Genomic DNA, 16,438 nt, shown 5'->3' on the forward strand with positions numbered 1-16,438 from the left:
AGTGAGGCGTCCCCTCCGACCCCAGCTCACCACGGTGTCCCCACCACTCACCACCCCGTTGATGCCGTTGCGCAGGGGCTGCTTGGGGACCACCACGAGGTAGGTGACGATGCCCTTCTCCTTCAGGTACTCGCAGCGGGTGCCACCTTCTCCTGGTTCCACCTCGAACTCGCCCTTCAGGCAATCCATGGTGCTCTGCGAGATGTGCACCCGCCTGCCGGCACCGGGTGCCAGCGTCACCCGCGGGCGCGGGACACCCCGTGTGTCCCCCTCCGCCTCCCCCCCAGGAGATGCTCACCCGGGGATGCCACCTGCCTCCATCTTGTTGGCCACGGTGACATCGGTGGACCACACGTCGTACTGCCAGCGCTTCTGGCCCAGCACCCCCCCCAGCACCGTCCCGCTGTGCACCCCCACCCGCATGTCCACCGCCGTCTTGGTCTTCTCCCGCACGTAGCTGGAGGGGAACACAAGGATGATCTTGGGGTGACCCATCTCCATCCCAACCCCCATCATTAATCATCACCTCTCCGTATTGTAATGCATGTTGAACCCCCGGGGTGCACCCCAACCCACCCTGGGGGGGTGATTCCCCCCACCCAGAGGAGTGAAGCCTTACGAGATGGCCTCCACCATGGCCAAGCCCATCATGATGGAGCAGACGGCGTGGTCCTCCCGGTACTCAGGCAGCCCGCAGATGCAGTAGTAACAGTCACCCAGGATCTTGATGCGCAGCTGGTGGTGTTTCTGGGGATGGCGGCATGGGTGTCACCCCCAAATCCATCAGTTTGGACTCCCTTCCCCCCTATCCCTCCCCCATCCTGACCTTGACCGGCACCGGCATCTCCAGCGCCCGGCAGGGACACAAATAATCGGATTTTCCATTCCCATCCCGCCTTCCCGGAGGGCTCAGCTCAGGGCCCCCTCCTTTCCCAACTCTATTTTTACAGCACAGGCGTCTCCCGCATCCCCGAGCGATGAACATTTTAACCTCCTCCTCCCCAGCCCGGGATGCGCCGCTCCTGGGGGGGTGTCCTCCTGAGTCCCTTTCCCAAAATCCTGGGTCCCCTCTCCCAAACTCCTGGGTCCCTCCCGAACTCCTGGGTCCCCTCTCCCAAAATCCTGGGTTGCTCACGAACTCCTGGGTCCCCTCTTCCAATCTCCTGGGTCCCTTTCCCGAACTCCTGGGTCCCCCTCCTGAACTCCTGGGTCCCCTCTCCCAAACTCCTAGGTCCTCCCGAACTCCTGGGTCCGTTTCCCGAACTCCTGGGTCCCTTTCCTGAACTCCTGGGCCCCTCCCGAAATCCTGGGTCCCTTTTCCGAACTCCTGGGTCCCTTTCCTGAACTCCTGGGCCCCTCCCGAAATCCTGGGTCCCTTTTCCGAACTCCTGGGTCCCCTCTCCCAAATTCCTGGGTCCCTCCCGAACTCCTGGGTCTCCTCTCCCAAACTCCTGGGTCCTCCCGAACTCCTGGGTCCCTTTTCCGAACTCCTGGGTCCCTTTTCCATACACCTGGGTCCCCTCTCCCGAACTCCTGGGTCCCTTTCCTGAACTCCTGGGTCCCCTCTCCCAATCTCCTTGGTCCTCACAAATTCCTGGGTCCCCTCTCCCGAACTCCTGGGTCCCTTTCCTGAACTCCTGGGTCCCCTCCCCCAATCTCCTTGGTCCTCACAAATTCCTGGGTCCCTTTCCTGAACTCCTGGGTCCCCTCTCCCGAACTCCTGGGCTCCTTTCCCACCTCCTGGGTCCCCTCTCCTGAACTCCTGGGTCCCTTTCCTGAACTCCTGGGTCCCCTCTCCCAATCTCCTTGGTCCTCACAAATTCCTGGGTCCCTTTCCTGAACTCCTGGGTCCCTTTCCGGAACACTCACAGCTGCCAACTTGTCGAAGCGGGCGAAGAGCTCGTTGAGGAGCTTCACCAGCTCCTGGGCGCTGCAGGACGAGGAGAGCTGGGTGAAGCCCACGATGTCGGCGAAGAGGATGCTGCGGGGAGCAAGGGCGAGCGGCTCAGCCCCAGAGTCACAACCCCCGGCCCCCTTGGAATCCCCAGTTCCCCTCTCGCCTTTTTCACCAGGAAAATGGATATTTTGGGACATGGCTGAAAAACGATGCTCTGTAAATCACTAAAGGGCCCCAAGCCATAGTTTAGTTTGCACCCTGCAAATGCACAATGCAAATGCGTGGTACGAATATATGGTACACGCTGCAAATATATGGTCTAAATGCAGGTAAGAAATGCAGAGTCTAAATGCACAGTGCAAATGCATGCTGCAAATACATGGTCTAAATGTAGGGTAGAAATGCAGTCTAAATGCACGGTGCAAATGCAGGGTAGAAATGTAGAGTCTAAATGCACGGTGCAAATGCAGAGTCTAAATGCATGGTGCAAACACATGCTGTAAATACACAGTCTAAATGCAGGGTGGAAATGTAGAGTCTAAATGCACGGTGCAAATGCATGGTGCAAATCCAAAGTCTAAATACACAATGCAAACACACAATGCAAACACATGCTGAAAATACACAGTCTAAATACAGGATAGAAATGTAGAGTCAAATGCACGGTGCAAACACATGGTGTAAATGTAATGTGCAAATGCACAATGCAAACGCAGGCTGCAAATACACAGCGCAAATGCAGGGTAGAAATGCAGTCTAAATGCACAATGCAAACACATGCTGTAAATACACAGTCTAAATGCAGGGTAGAAATGTAGAGTCTAAATGCATGGTGCAAACGCATGGTGCACATGCAAAGTCTAAATGCACAATGTAAACACAGGGTGCAAACACACGCTGCAAATATATGGTCTAAATGCAAGGTAGAAATGCAGTCTAAATGCACAGTGCAAATACACAGTGCAAATGCACAGTGCAAACACTCTGCAAATACACAGTCTAAATGCAGAGTAGAAATGTAGAATCTAAATGCATGGTGCAAACACATGGTGCACATGCAAAGTCTAAATGCACAGTGCAAATGCACAAAGCAAACGCATGGTGCAAACACACGCTGCACATACATGGTCTAAATACAGGGTAGAAATGCAGTCTAAATGCACGGTGCAAACACATGCTGTAAATACACAGTATAAATGCAGGGTAGAAATGTAGAGTCTAAATGCATGGTGCAAATGCACAATGCAAACATCATGCTGTACATACATGGTCTAAATGCAGGGTAGAAATGTAGAGTCTAAATGCACGGTACAAACACATGGTGCACATGCAAAGTCTAAATGCACCGTGCAAATGCACAATGCAAACGCATGGTGCAAACACATGGTGCACATACATGGTCTAAATGCAGGATAGAAATGCAGTCTAAATGCACAGTGCAAATGCACAATGCAAATGCAGGGTAGAAATGCAGAGTCTAAATGCATGGTGCAAACACATGGTGCAAATGTAATGTGCAAATGCACAATGCAAATGCAGGCTGCAAATACACAGCCCAAATGCAGGGTAGAAATGCAGTCTAAATGCACAATGCAAATGCACAATGAAACACATGCTGTAAATACACAGTCTAAATGCAGGGTAGAAATGTAGAGTCTAAATGCACGGTGCAAATACACAATGCAAATGCACGGTGAAAATGCAGGGTAGAAATGTAGAGTCTAAATGTATGGTGCAAATGCAGAGTCTAAATGCACAGTGAAAATGCACAATGCAAACGCACAATGCAAACAGATGCTGTAAATACACGGTCTAAATGCAGGGTAGAAATGTAGAGTCTAAATGCACGGTGCAAACGCATGGTGCACATGCAAAGTCTAAATGCACACTGCAAATGCACAATGCAAACGCAGAGTCTAAATGCACAGTGCAAATGCACAATGCAAACACATGCTGTAAATACACAGTCTAAATACAGGATAGAAATGCAGAGTCTAAATGCATGGTGCAAACACATGGTGCAAATGTAATGTGCAAATGCACAATGCAAACACAGGCTGCAAATACACAGCCCAAATGCAGGGTAGAAATGCAGTCTAAATGCACAATGCAAATGCACAATGCAAACACATGCTGTAAATACACAGTCTAAATGCAGGGTAGAAATGTAGAGTCTAAATGCACGGTGCAAATGCATGGTGCAAATCCAAAGTCTAAATACACAATGCAAACACACAATGCAAACACATGCTGAAAATACACAGTCTAAACGCAGGGTAGAAATGTAGAGTCTAAATGCACGGTGCAAACGCATGGTGCACATGCAAAGTCTAAATGCACAGTGCAAATGCACAATGCAAACACATGCTGTAAATACACAGTCTAAATACAGGGTAGAAATGTAGAGTCTAAATGCATGGTGCAAAGACAAAAATCTAAATGCACCGTGCAAATGCACAATGCAAACACACGGTGCAAACACATGCTGTAAATACATGCTCTAAATGCAGAGTAGAAATGCAGTCTAAATGCACAGTGCAAATGCACGGTACAGATGCAGGGTAGAAGTGTAGAGTCTAAATGCATGGTGCGAATGCAGAGTCTAAGTGCAGAGTCTAAGTGCGCAATGCAAACACATGCTGTAAATACACAGTCTAAATGCAGGGTAGAAATGCAGTCTAAATGCACGGTGCAAATGCACAATGCAAACACAATGCATGTGCTATAGTCTGAGCGCTCCCATCTCCATAGGAACAGAGAGCAGCAAAGTGACATTTCCAAGCTCCTGGGCCCAGGATGCTGGAGCTGCTTGTTCCTGAAAGATCCCAAGGCCTCTGGCTCAATGTCCCCCACACATGCCCTGCAAACGATGCTCTGCAAACCACAAAGGGGCCACAAGCCCTGGTCTGGTTGACAACCATCCCCTCTCACTGCAAACTACCCCGATTTCTCCTCTTTTCTAGCCAGGCCTGCAAAACGCACGTTTTTTGCCAAAAAAGGGCGATTTTTTCCCCATCGTACCTGACGTTCTCGTGGCGGTACATGTACATGGTGTTGAACTGTTGCATCTCCTTCTGGCTCGGGTCTTTCTTCATGTCCTTCAGCATCTCGTCGGCCACGTGCTTGGGCAGGATGGAGAGCATCAGCCGCTCCTGGGGACAGCGGGGAAGGGACATCGTCACCAGGGCTGTGCCAAGGGCAGCGACGCATGGTGCAAGTACATAGTGCAAATATGTGGTGCAAAGGCTTAGCCTAAATGCAAATCCATGGTGCAAAGGCGCAGTCTAAATCATGGAACAACAGAATCATTTTGGTTGGAAGAGACCCTCAAGATCATCAAGTCCAACCACTACCCCAACACTGGCACTAAAATACGTGGTGCAAACTCACAGTCTGAATGCACAACGCAAACGACTGTTTCAATGCATGCTGCAAATGCACAGTTTAAATGCACGGTGCACGACGCAAAATGCACAGCGCAAATCCGTGGTGCAAACCCACAGTCCAAACGCACAACGCAAATGACAGTTTCAATGCGTGGTGCAAATGCAGAGTGCAAGAGCAGTCTTAATGCACGGTGCAAATGCACGGTTCGAAATACATGACGCGACTACATGGTGGAAATTTAGAGTCTTAAATGCATTGTATAAATGTACTGTGCAAACACACGATGCACACGCATAAAGGAAATGCATGGTGCAAATACACGATGCAAATACACGATGGATGTAGAGTCTAAATGCACAGTGCAAACACATGGTGCACATGCAAAGTCTAAATGCACAATGCAAATGCACAATGCAAACACACGCTGCAAATACATGGTCTAAATGCAAGGTAGAAATGCAGTCTAAATGCACAGTGCAAATGCAGAGTCTAAATGCACGGTGCAAACACATGGTGCAAATGTAATGTGCAAATGCACAATGCAAACGCAGGCTGCAAATACACAGCCCAAATGTAGGGTAGAAATGCGGTCTAAATGCACAATGCAAACGCACGATGCAAACAGATGCTGTAAATACATGGTCTAAATGCAGGGTGGAAATGTAGAGTCTAAATGCACGGTGCAAATGCATGGTGCAAATCCAAAGTCTAAATACACAATGCAAACACACAATGCAAACACAATGCAAATGCACAATGCAAATGACAGTTTAAATGCATGGTGTAAATGCACAGTGCAAATGCACGATGCAACCCCCTGGTGCAAACGCACGCTGCATGCGCTGTGGTCTGAGCCTTCCCCTCTCCATGGGGACAGAGAGCAAAGTGACGTTAAATCGAATCACAGAGCCATTTAGGTTGGAAAAGCCCCTCAGGATCACCGAGTCCAATCGTTCCCCCACCCCTGTCCCTGCCCCATGTCCCTGAGAACCTCATGTCCGTCTGTCCAGCCCTCCAGGGATGGTGACTCCAGCACTGCCCTGGGCAGCCTGTTCCAATGCCCCACAGCCCTTTGGGTAACTTGAGGCCGTTTCCTCTGGTCCCATTGCTTGTCACTTCCAGGCTCCTGGGCCGCGGCTGCTGGCGCTGCCCGTCCCCAGAGGATCCCAAGGCGCAGGCATCTTTGGTCCAATGTCACCCACACGTGGGGACAGCGAGTGGAACAAGCCACAGGTGGAACAAGCAGACTGAGCACGGATTGGGGTGTCCCTGAGCACCCCAGGGAGCTGGGAGCCATCACTGCAACCCCAAACCCGCACCCACAGGTGGAGGGGATGCACCCATGGGTGCCAGGTCCCCCTTGGCCATGCTCTGCCAGGGATACCAGCTGCTGCTTTTACCATTTTCCTCCTTCTTTTACGAGTTCTCACAAAGATTTTTGCAAGTGGGAGCAAGTCCCAGCCAGGGGACAGTAGGAGGGTGGCATTTTTGTGCCACCAGTCTCCCTGTCCCTGTCACCTTGGGAAGGAGGGACAATCCCACATGCTGATTTGGACACCAACTGCAAAATTTGCTTGGCCACCCCATATCCTTTCTGTAGGTGCCACATGGAGCTCAGCCCCTCGCTGGGAGCTTGAGAATTAAAATGCATTGGGTTGGCCAAGGGTTTATCCCGAATAAACCTGGGACACGGTGCTGGGGGTGACCTCGGGGTCCACACCGATGTCCCCCAAAGTCCCTGTGAGCTGCTCTGGGGTGTCCCACCCCAGCGCTGGGTGAACAGACCTGGATTAAACCACCCCAGGGAGGATTTATCCATTTAAAAATGTGGTGGGTACCCCACATCCATGCACAGGACTGGACCAAGGTCACCCATGAGGATCGAGCCCACTTGGGGACATCACACCCAGGGCTGTCCCCACAGCCCTGGAGCTGGAGGAAGGATAAATCTGCCCGGCTGCATGCGGGGATTTGCACTAAATGTGAGTAACGTGGTTAATGAATTGGGTTTTCCCCCGGGACGGGGCTGTTTCTGCACGCAGCCGTGGTGGAAACGTTGCTGGAGAAACGGCACCGTGTCCCCATCCCTGTCCCTGTCCCCAGGGGACACGTGCAGGAGCTCCCCGGCCGCTCTCGGCTCCCATTAACCCGCAGGGCTGCTGGTTCAGCCACCACCGATGGCCTGGAGGGAGGAGGGATGGATGGATCCACCATCACCCCCTGCCCCTCGGCCCCACGCCAGCAGCTTTTCCTGCAGGATCACGGGCTGTTTTTAGCTCAGTTCCCCAAGGAAACAGAGCTCACGTGACAATAATCCCTGTGTCCCTTCCTAGATCCTTCTAAAGCCGCGAGCTGGGGTCTCCAAGGTTCCCCCACCCAGAGCATCCCCCAGCCCCAGGATTTGCCCTTATCACCCAACACCCCCCCAAACCCAACCCCTTAGGAGCCATCAGAGCGTCCCCCCCCAGGTTTAGCAGCAAAGAGCACATCGGTGGCACTGACCCGGCCCCACCACGTGTCTCTTGTTGCCATTGGGAGCAAATTGGCAGTGAGTCCACCAGATAAGAGATGGGAGACGGGGAAGAGGCCCCAGATAACGTGCTAAAATTGGCCCAGCTTGTCACCCAACAGGGCTCTGGAACGGCTGCACCGCGACACTGGGTCCCCTCTCTCTGCTTCTCTTGCCGATGGGGACCTGGCCGGGGATGGGGACCTGCTGTGTGTTTGTGCTCAGGGACAGGGACGTGCTGTGACGCCATGCTCGGGGATGGGGACCTGCCACGTGGCTGCACCTGGGGACCCGCAATGTGACTGTGCGTGGGGACAGGGACCTGCCACGTGGCCCTGCCAAGGGACCTGCTGCATGGCTGCACCTGGGGACCTGCCACACTGCATCCAGCCAGACCTGGACAGGCTGGATGGGCAGAGAAGAACCTGATGAAGTTCAACAGGGGCAAGTGCACCTGGGGAGGAACAACCCCAGGCACCAGCACAGGTTGGGGTTGAGCTGCTGGAAAGCAGCTCTGCAGAGAAGGACCTGGGAGTTCTGGGGGACAACAGGGTGACCGTGAGCCAACAATGTGCCCTGTGGCCAAGAGGCCAATGGGACCTGGGGTGCGTGAGGAAGAGTGTGAGCAGCAGGTCAGGGAGGTTGTTCCTCCCCCTCTGCTCTGCCCTGGGGAGGCCCCATCTGCAGTTGTGGGTCCAGTTCTGGGCTCCCCCGTTGAAGAAGGACAAGGAATCACTGGAGAGAGTCCAGGGAGGGACACAAAGCTGCTGAGGGGTCTGGAGCATCTTTGTGATGAGGAGACTGAGAGAGCTGGGGCTGTTGAGCTGGAGAAGAGAAGCTGAGAGGGATGTGATCAATGGATCAATATCTCAGGGTGGGTGTCAGGGGATGGAGCAGACTCTGTTCAGTGGTGCCCAACGCCAGGGTGAGGGGCAACGGGCACAGACTGAAACACAGGAGGCTCCATGTGAACGTGAGCAGAAACTTCTTTGGTGGGAGGTGCCAGAGCCTGGCCCAGGCTGCCCAGAGCGGGTGTGGAGTCTCCTTCTCTGAGACATTCAAACCCACCTGGACCCACCTGTGTGATCTGCTCTGTGACCCTGTGTGAGCAGCTGGGCTGGACTGGGTGACCTCCAGAGGTCCCTTCAACCCCAACCAGGCTGCGATTCTGTGGTCCCACCAAGGGACCTGCCATGCAGCTGCTCCTGGGGACCTGCTACATGTCTGCACTGGGGTTGGGGACAGCCTGGTGGTGGCCGTGGCAGGATCTGGGAGAGGATGGACACACGGAACGTCCCCAAACTGAGCACCGGGTGCAAAGCTGCAAATGCACCTCCCACCTTGGCTCCTCCTGTCCCCATCACCACCCGCCACGGTCCCTCCGCACCGCGCAGGGTGGGTGCCACGTCCACGTCCCAAAGCCGCGCCACTGTCCCATCGCCATCCCCTGTCCCCGTGCCCAGCGGTGGCTCCCACCTGCTGCTGGCTCTGCTCCTCCAGGTTGAGCTTGACCTCCAGGGACTGGCGCGCCTCCAGGAAGGCTTTGCGGTGCTTGCGGTCCGCCATGTAGTAGGACATGGTGCCCACCGTGATGGCGCAAAGGTAGATGGCAACGTTGGACAGGATCTGTGGGGACAGAGAAAAGGAGACAAGGGGTGAGCAGAGACACTGAGAAGCCCCCGGGGACGGTGCTGGTGTCACCGCAAGTCCTGGTTTGGGTGAGAGTGGAAAAAGTATTCAAGTGGTGGAGAAGGATTTAAAATACACCCTGGGGTAAAGCACTGAGCCACGGCCACCATCCCCTGCTGGGGGGACTCACTGGGGACCGAGGGGATGATCCCACAGCCACCGTTATCTGCTGGGGGGACTCCATGGGGACTGACGGGACCATCCCACAGCCACCATTACCTACTGCGGCGCTCCATGGGGACCATCCCATAGCCACCGTTATCTGCTGGGGGGACTCCATGGGGACCGAGGGGACCATCCCACAGCCATCGTTATCTGCTGGGGGGACTCCATGGGGCCTGAAGGGACCATCCCACAGCCACCATTATTTACTGTGGGGACTCCACGGGGACCACAGGGACCATCCCACAGCCACCGTTATCTGCTGGGGGGACTCCACGGGGACCACAGGGACCATCCCACAGCCACCATTATCTACTGGGGAGACTCCATGGGGACCGAGGGGACCATCTCACAGCCACCATTATCTACTGGGGAGACTGCATGGGGATCGAAGGGACCATCCCACAGCCACCATTATCTACTGGGGAGACTGCATGGAGACTGAGGGGACCATCCCACAGCCACCGTTATCTGCTGGGGGGACTCCATGGGGACCAAGGGGACCATCCCACAGCCACCATTATCTACTGGGGAGACTCCATGGGGACCGAGGGGACCATCCCACAGCCACCATTATCTACTGCGGGGGCTCCATGGGGACCGAGGGGACCATCCCACAGCCATCGTTATCTGCTGGGGGGGACTCAGTAGGGACCGAGGGGACCATCCCAGTGGTTCTGCAGGAGGGATCCAGCCGGGGAATCACACCCTGAGCATCCCAGGAGCGCTTTTGGTCCCCAGGGGGTGACGCCGCTTCATTAAAACTTGCAGAGATGTTTTGGAAAAAGGCAGCAGGTCGGCAGGGACCGGGCGCAACCACAGGGGACGGTGACACCGCAGGTGAGTGACTCACGTGCCACCCGCTCCCGTCCCCCCCCAGCCATGGGAATTGCACCCCTTTGTGCAGAGAAAGTGAATAAAAACACAGCCAAACCCTAAAATCGTGTATGTGCTCACGCTCCTGCCCCTCTACATCCCTCTCAGTGGCACGGAGCCACCTCTGGGCTCTTCTCCATTGGGGATGTGCCGCTGTGCTCAGCATCTTTGTCCTGTCCCCAGTTCCCTGGTGTGGACCTTGTCCCCTCCTTGGTACCAACTTTGTCCCTTCCCTGGTTCAAAACTTCGTCCGCTCCCTTGTTCCTGTATCCCAGCCTGGTCAGAGGAAAACCCCAATGTGACCCTGGTCCCTGGGTGTCCCCGTCCTCTGAGCTTTTACCACCCGACAGCAGCCTGGTCTCATCACATGGAGATAGGGAGCAGCCACCAACCCCTCCACACACGGGGACACTGAGGCAGGGATGAAACAGCAATAAGCACAGGACCCCCAGCTGGTGCCCCAGGGCCTGATCCTGCCCCAGGTGTCACCACCACAGTGGGGGGATCCCCGGGAACCCCCTGCACCCACAGCGCGGCGGACGGCGAGCGAGGAGGAGAAACCCCCAAAACAAGCAGCCACTTGTTATTTTTAACCAGCCTCTTGGGTTGTCATGACAACGGGCCGTTTTCCCAGGGCTGGGTGGGGACGGGGCAGCTCGGGGGCCACTGGAAACCCTGGGGACACGCTGGTCAACACAACCATGTCCCACGCTGAGCATCTTCCGGCTGCATCCCGCAGCCGTGCAGTGGATGCTCAGCCCCAAAATCCTCCCCCAGCACATGCCTTGAGTTGCAAAACACCTCCTGGCACCCCAAAGGGAGGAGACCCCACTGCCAGCATGGTCACGGGTTATTATTTGTGCTCAGTAATTTGGGGGGGGAGCGAGAGCAGAATGAGCCTCATCCGTCCTTCCACATCCTGCTGGGATCCCATCCGAACCAGGACTGGGTTGTTGGCTAAGCCCGAGGATGTTTGTGCACAAACCACAGCAGAAACGGCCCCAAAACCACCGAACCCCAACAATTCAGCCTCCTCTGGCAGGAGTTGCCGGCATCTCTCGTGAACCCCCCATCAGTCCACGTGGCCCCGCTCCAGCGACAATCCTATTAATAGCGGTGCCCTCCGGGAGCTGCACCGCCGGCTATAATAATAATAATAGTAAGAATAATAAAGCATCCGATGTTTATTTCTGGACGTAATGTTCCGCCGTTATTTGCGGCGTTGCCAAGGTTTTGCCGGCCCCGGACTCTCGGTGCCGCGGCAATGATTAACGCGGTGGTGACGGCCACGCATGCCCGCTGCCGGCCACGCGTCCCCCCCCGCTTTCCACGCACCGGGCTTGGTGGCAGCGAGAGGGTTTGGTGGCTTTGCATCAGCCACGTGTCGCGTTTAACCGGGAAAGCCGCTGCTGCACCGGGATTTCTCCTCCAAATGGGCATTGCTGGAGGGGCACCCGCGCCGTCACCACAGCACCCCGCTCCAGAAATTGCGCCCAATAAGTGCTTTACTTAGCAAAACCCTGTGTGACACCAGATGTCCCAGCTCTAAACCACGCACCCTAGAGACAGGGGAAAAAAAAAACACAGTATTTTGGGTCTTTTTGGTTCAGTTTTCCAAACTCTTGGTGCAACTACAGGCTCGACGCTCCCAAAACTTCCCCAAAAGTGAATAAATAGCCCTCGTTTCCCTTCCTGGGAGCAGCTGGAGGTCTCCTGGGACCTGACCCAGAGCATCCCAAATTCCCGCAGCATCCTCCCACGGAGCCCACTCCACCAGCGATGCTTCCAGTGGGATTTTCTCCTCTACCATCAGCAGCCGCCAACACAAGTTCCCAACTTGGGTTTCTTTCCTTTTCCCCCCCACCCTGGCCAGGGAAAGGTTCCCCAGATCGATGGGGACATCGGTGGGAGGAAAGGGACACGGCCAAGCTGTGAAACACGCAGATTTAGGGAATAAAGAGAGGTTTTAGCTGTGCCAGGCGGGTGTTTCCCAGGAAATATTAAGAACCTGATGGGCCAGGGACCACTCTCCCCCAACCGACCCCAATGTCCCCTCCTTTGCTGTGTATGTGAACGGGTGGCCCGTCCTCGGGGCCACATTTGGGCTCGGGGATGCTGTTTTTGCAGCTTTGCTGGTGCAGAAAATCACCCCAAAGGGTTCTGGGGCTCTGGCCCAGGCGCAGGGCTGGCGATGGGAAAGCGCCGGGGGCTGCTTGTTTGCCAGCCCGGAAGCTGGGATCCTGCCACATTCCTGCTCAAAATGGCCATTTTTGGCCATTTTTGCAATTCAAAGGCAAATCGGCACCAGCAAGGCTGCTGGGCAGGGGGATGGGGGAGCCCGCAGCCCCCCCGTGCCTCAGTTTCCCCAGCAGCCCAGCCACAGCCTGTGTGGCCATGGTGGCTCTTGGGAATGGACCCACGGCCGTGTGCGTGGGTGGGTGCTCCCGCACTCCCCAGCACCCCAATGTTTTGGGGAGCCCCCCGCTCCCAGCAAACACCACAATCAGCTCACAGGGTGCGGATCAAACCCAGCTTTAGGCTCAGGGCACTGGGACAGCGACAGTAACTCATGGAAACACCAAACAGAGATGATTTGCCCGTCACTCCACACCACCCCGAGGTCCCCATGTCCCGTTGCCACCGCCGTACCTGTCTGAGCACCGTCCCCTCATCCAGGGCGTCCTGCTGCTGCTGGGCGACGGTGACACCGAGCACCAGCGTGTGGATGCCGCAGGAGACGGCGGTGATGAGCACGATGGGCGCCAGGCGCAGCGGCAGCGTGATGAAGAAGGAGAAGACGAAGAACGCTTGCCAACCCACCGTGTCGCTGGCCTCGGGCGAGCGGGAGAAGTTGAGCCCCAAGTAGCAGAAGATTTGGGCCAAGATGAGGACCCAGAGGACGTAAGGCAGGAACCTGCGGGTCACCCTCTCGGGGAGCAGCCGGTACTTGCAGAGGATGAAGAGCAAGACGTGGGCGACCAGCCCGGCCACCGCCGCCAGCACCGGGGCCAGTTTATCGGCGCTGTAAACCACGGCGCACATGATGAGGACGTAGCAGTCGAAGAGGGCGGCGAAGACCACCAGCACCAGGAGGGTTTCGTGGCGTTGACGGCGGAAATAAGTCTGGTAGAGGTTCTCCAGGGACTCGGGAGCGAAGGTGAGGCGCATGAAGCGGGGCAGGCAGAGGCAGGGGCCCGAGCTGCGCACCGTCACCTCGTGGGTCCGACCCACGGCGTGCTCGGGGTCCGACGGCAGGCTCACCGAGTAGTCGGCGGAGTACTCGGCCGAGCACTCGGGCTCTGAAAAATCCCTGTTCCTGGGCATCGCGGCACCTGTCCCTGCTCCGGCGCTGCAGAAACGCCGCGGTCCCCCACGTCCCGATGCTCAGCGGGGCATCACCCACAGCATCCCCCTGGAACCGCGAGGCCTCTCCCCTTCTCCTGCAGCCGTAACCCCAAATCCGGCTGCGTGCTGAGGAGCGGCCGAAGGAGAGAAGAAGGGAATAAGGATCAATCAAGGCCGGCGTGGCGTGGGGAGGCCGGGAGCCCAGCGATCCCTGCCAGCTCTCCCTCCCCAGCCCTTGCGCACTTGCCAGGTTGCAACCGAAACGTGGCGGAGCCAGAAAGATGTCGCGATGCCTCCCCGCTCCTCCTTCGAGGGCAGCCGCTTCGGGGGCGATCCCCCCCGCTCCCCTTCTTTTTCCCCCTTTCCCAGCCGCTCCGTTCCGCAGGGATGGATGGAGAAGGACCGGGGGTGGTGGTGTATGGGGGGTGAAGATCCCACCTGTCGCAGCCCGGGGAACGATGCGTTTCGCCTCCCCCGGTCCCCGGCAGCATCCTCCGGTGCCCGGAGCGCCTCCCCCGCTCCCTACGGCCGGGGCCGCCCCGTCCCGCCGCCCCCGCCGCCTCCCCGGGGCCGGGGCTGAAGCAGCGGTGGCTCCGGGGCCATTGCAGCGGCTCCGGGGGTGGCGGGGGATGGAGCGGGCAGGGCTTCCCCGGGGCCGGGCACCCACCGCCGGCTGTGCCGGTACCGGCGCGTCCCGGAGCGTCTCCGCCCCCTGTAACCCTCTCGGTGCCGGCGGCTGGTTTGGCGCCACTCCCTCGGTCCCAGTGCTGCTTTCCTGCCCCCCTCTCCATCCTCATCATCACCCCTCAACCCCCCCACCATGGCAGCTCCCCATAGGGACCCACGTACCTTGAACCAACGGCCTCGCTGGGTGCCAGGGACCCCAGCCCCAGGGGGTGAGGGGGATGCTGGGACATTCACCCCCTGCACCCAAATAATCTGCCAGCCTAACTCACCCATGGTCCTCCCTGAGGTCACAGCCACCAGCTGGGACAGAGAAACCCAAGGTTTCCCCTCCAGCACATCCCCTTTTGCCTACGCTGCCCAAATCAGAGAAACATTTTGGTTGGAAAAGACCCTCAAGATCATCAAGTCCAAGCATTATCCAACCCCTGGCACTGCCCCATGTCCCTGAGAACCTCATGTCCGTCTGTCCAGCCCTCCAGGGATGGTGACTCCAGCACTGCCCTGGGCAGCCTGTTCCAATGCCCCACAGCCCTTTGGGGATGAAATTGTTCCCCACATCCAACCTCAACCTCCCCTGGCGCAACTTGAGGCCGTTTCCTCTGCTCCTGGCGCTTGTTCCTGGGGAGCAGAGCCCGACCCCCCTGGCTCCAAGCTCCTTTCAGGCAGTTCAGAGATCAGAAGGTCTCCCCTTAGACTCCCATTCTCCAGACTATGGTCACCCCCATGCTGACCGATACCCCACTAAAACCTCTTCAGAAAGTTCCCCCCTCCTCTTCCTCGTGTTTCAGCCATCACCTGTTCCCCTGGATCTGCACAACCAGCTGCGGTTCCGAGCGACAAACACGCTGGTTCCATTCCGACAACCACGGAGCTGCTGCATGGCCGGAGTCACCGCACTCCTGGGTTTCCTCAATGAGAGGCCATCACAGCTGCTTTGCCAGGGGAAGTAATTGCTTCTGCGCGGTAATTAATACCTAAATGGGTCTGAAGGTCGGCAAGGGGACCCAGCACTGGTTCACGAAGCCTCATTTCAGCAGAGGGTTTGTTCCCCGGGCCCTGTGTGGGTGTGCTAAAGGGTGCAGGAGCCTGGAATGGCAGCAAGGAGCAGATCGTGGCTCTTGGGCACAGGACCAGACCAGAAATCCTCACGTCCTCCCCACCCGCCAGCTCTGCCAAGCACCGGGAGGCAGGCGGAGTGCAGGCAGAGCCTCTGGGCACAGCAAGGGAGGATTTTCACTCCCAGAGATCTTCAGAGGTGGCTCCTGGCTGCGTTTCCGGCTGCAGAATGTCCCTTCATGTGGGATTCAGATCCTGGAGGCTTTGTGGCCGGATGGACACTCCAGGAGCAGGACTTGCTCTCTGTGTGATGGAAGAGGACGTAGGACTCAGAGCCTGGGCGGTGGCGGGTGCTGGAGGGAGCCGATGGAGCCGGGATGGAGGAATCATCACCCAACCAGTGCTGTCGGTGAGATGTGTGCGTACCGAGCTTTGCTGGGTAGTAAAACCCTGGCCCAGGTTGGGCAGAGAGGTGGTGGCTGAACCATCCCTGGAGACATCCCAGGCCAGGCTGGACGGGGCTCTGAGCAACCTGAGCTGGTGAAGATGTCCCTGCTCATGGCAGGGGGGACACTGGGTGAGCTCTGGAGGTCCCTTCAACCCAAACCATCCTGTGATCCGATGATTCTCCCCCTCTGCATCCCCTGCCCAGCACCAGGCCCCACCGCAGCTCAGTGAATCCCACCTCACATCCCTCTGGGACTGTTCCCTTGGTCCCTGATCCAGCTTCCGCTCCTGCAGAGTTGATTCACAACCTCCATCATCACCCTCGAGGCTCTTCACCACCAGCCTCGGTCAGACCCGGCTCAGGAGAGAAAGGAGTCAAAGGG

General features: G+C 56.8%; 1 protein-coding gene across 1 annotated transcript in view; it reads right to left on the minus strand.

Annotated features, from left to right (window-relative positions):
* ADCY3 (adenylate cyclase 3) overlaps positions 1 to 16,390 on the minus strand; it is a 24,038-nt gene extending 7,648 nt beyond the window's left edge. The window contains exons 1-8 of the mRNA XM_065834707.2: positions 15,348 to 16,390; positions 13,170 to 13,984; positions 9,270 to 9,419; positions 4,919 to 5,049; positions 1,870 to 1,981; positions 620 to 747; positions 299 to 457; positions 52 to 214 (exon numbers count right to left, since the gene is read on the minus strand). Of these exons, the coding sequence (XP_065690779.2) occupies positions 52 to 214; positions 299 to 457; positions 620 to 747; positions 1,870 to 1,981; positions 4,919 to 5,049; positions 9,270 to 9,419; positions 13,170 to 13,844 (1,518 nt within the window). The 5' untranslated portion in view covers positions 13,845 to 13,984; positions 15,348 to 16,390. The remainder of the gene's footprint in view (positions 1 to 51; positions 215 to 298; positions 458 to 619; positions 748 to 1,869; positions 1,982 to 4,918; positions 5,050 to 9,269; positions 9,420 to 13,169; positions 13,985 to 15,347) is intronic.
* Between the last annotated feature and the right edge of the window lie 48 nt (positions 16,391 to 16,438).

This window comes from Patagioenas fasciata, chromosome 3 (assembly GCF_037038585.1).
Source record: "Patagioenas fasciata isolate bPatFas1 chromosome 3, bPatFas1.hap1, whole genome shotgun sequence".
NCBI lineage: Eukaryota > Metazoa > Chordata > Aves > Columbiformes > Columbidae > Patagioenas > Patagioenas fasciata.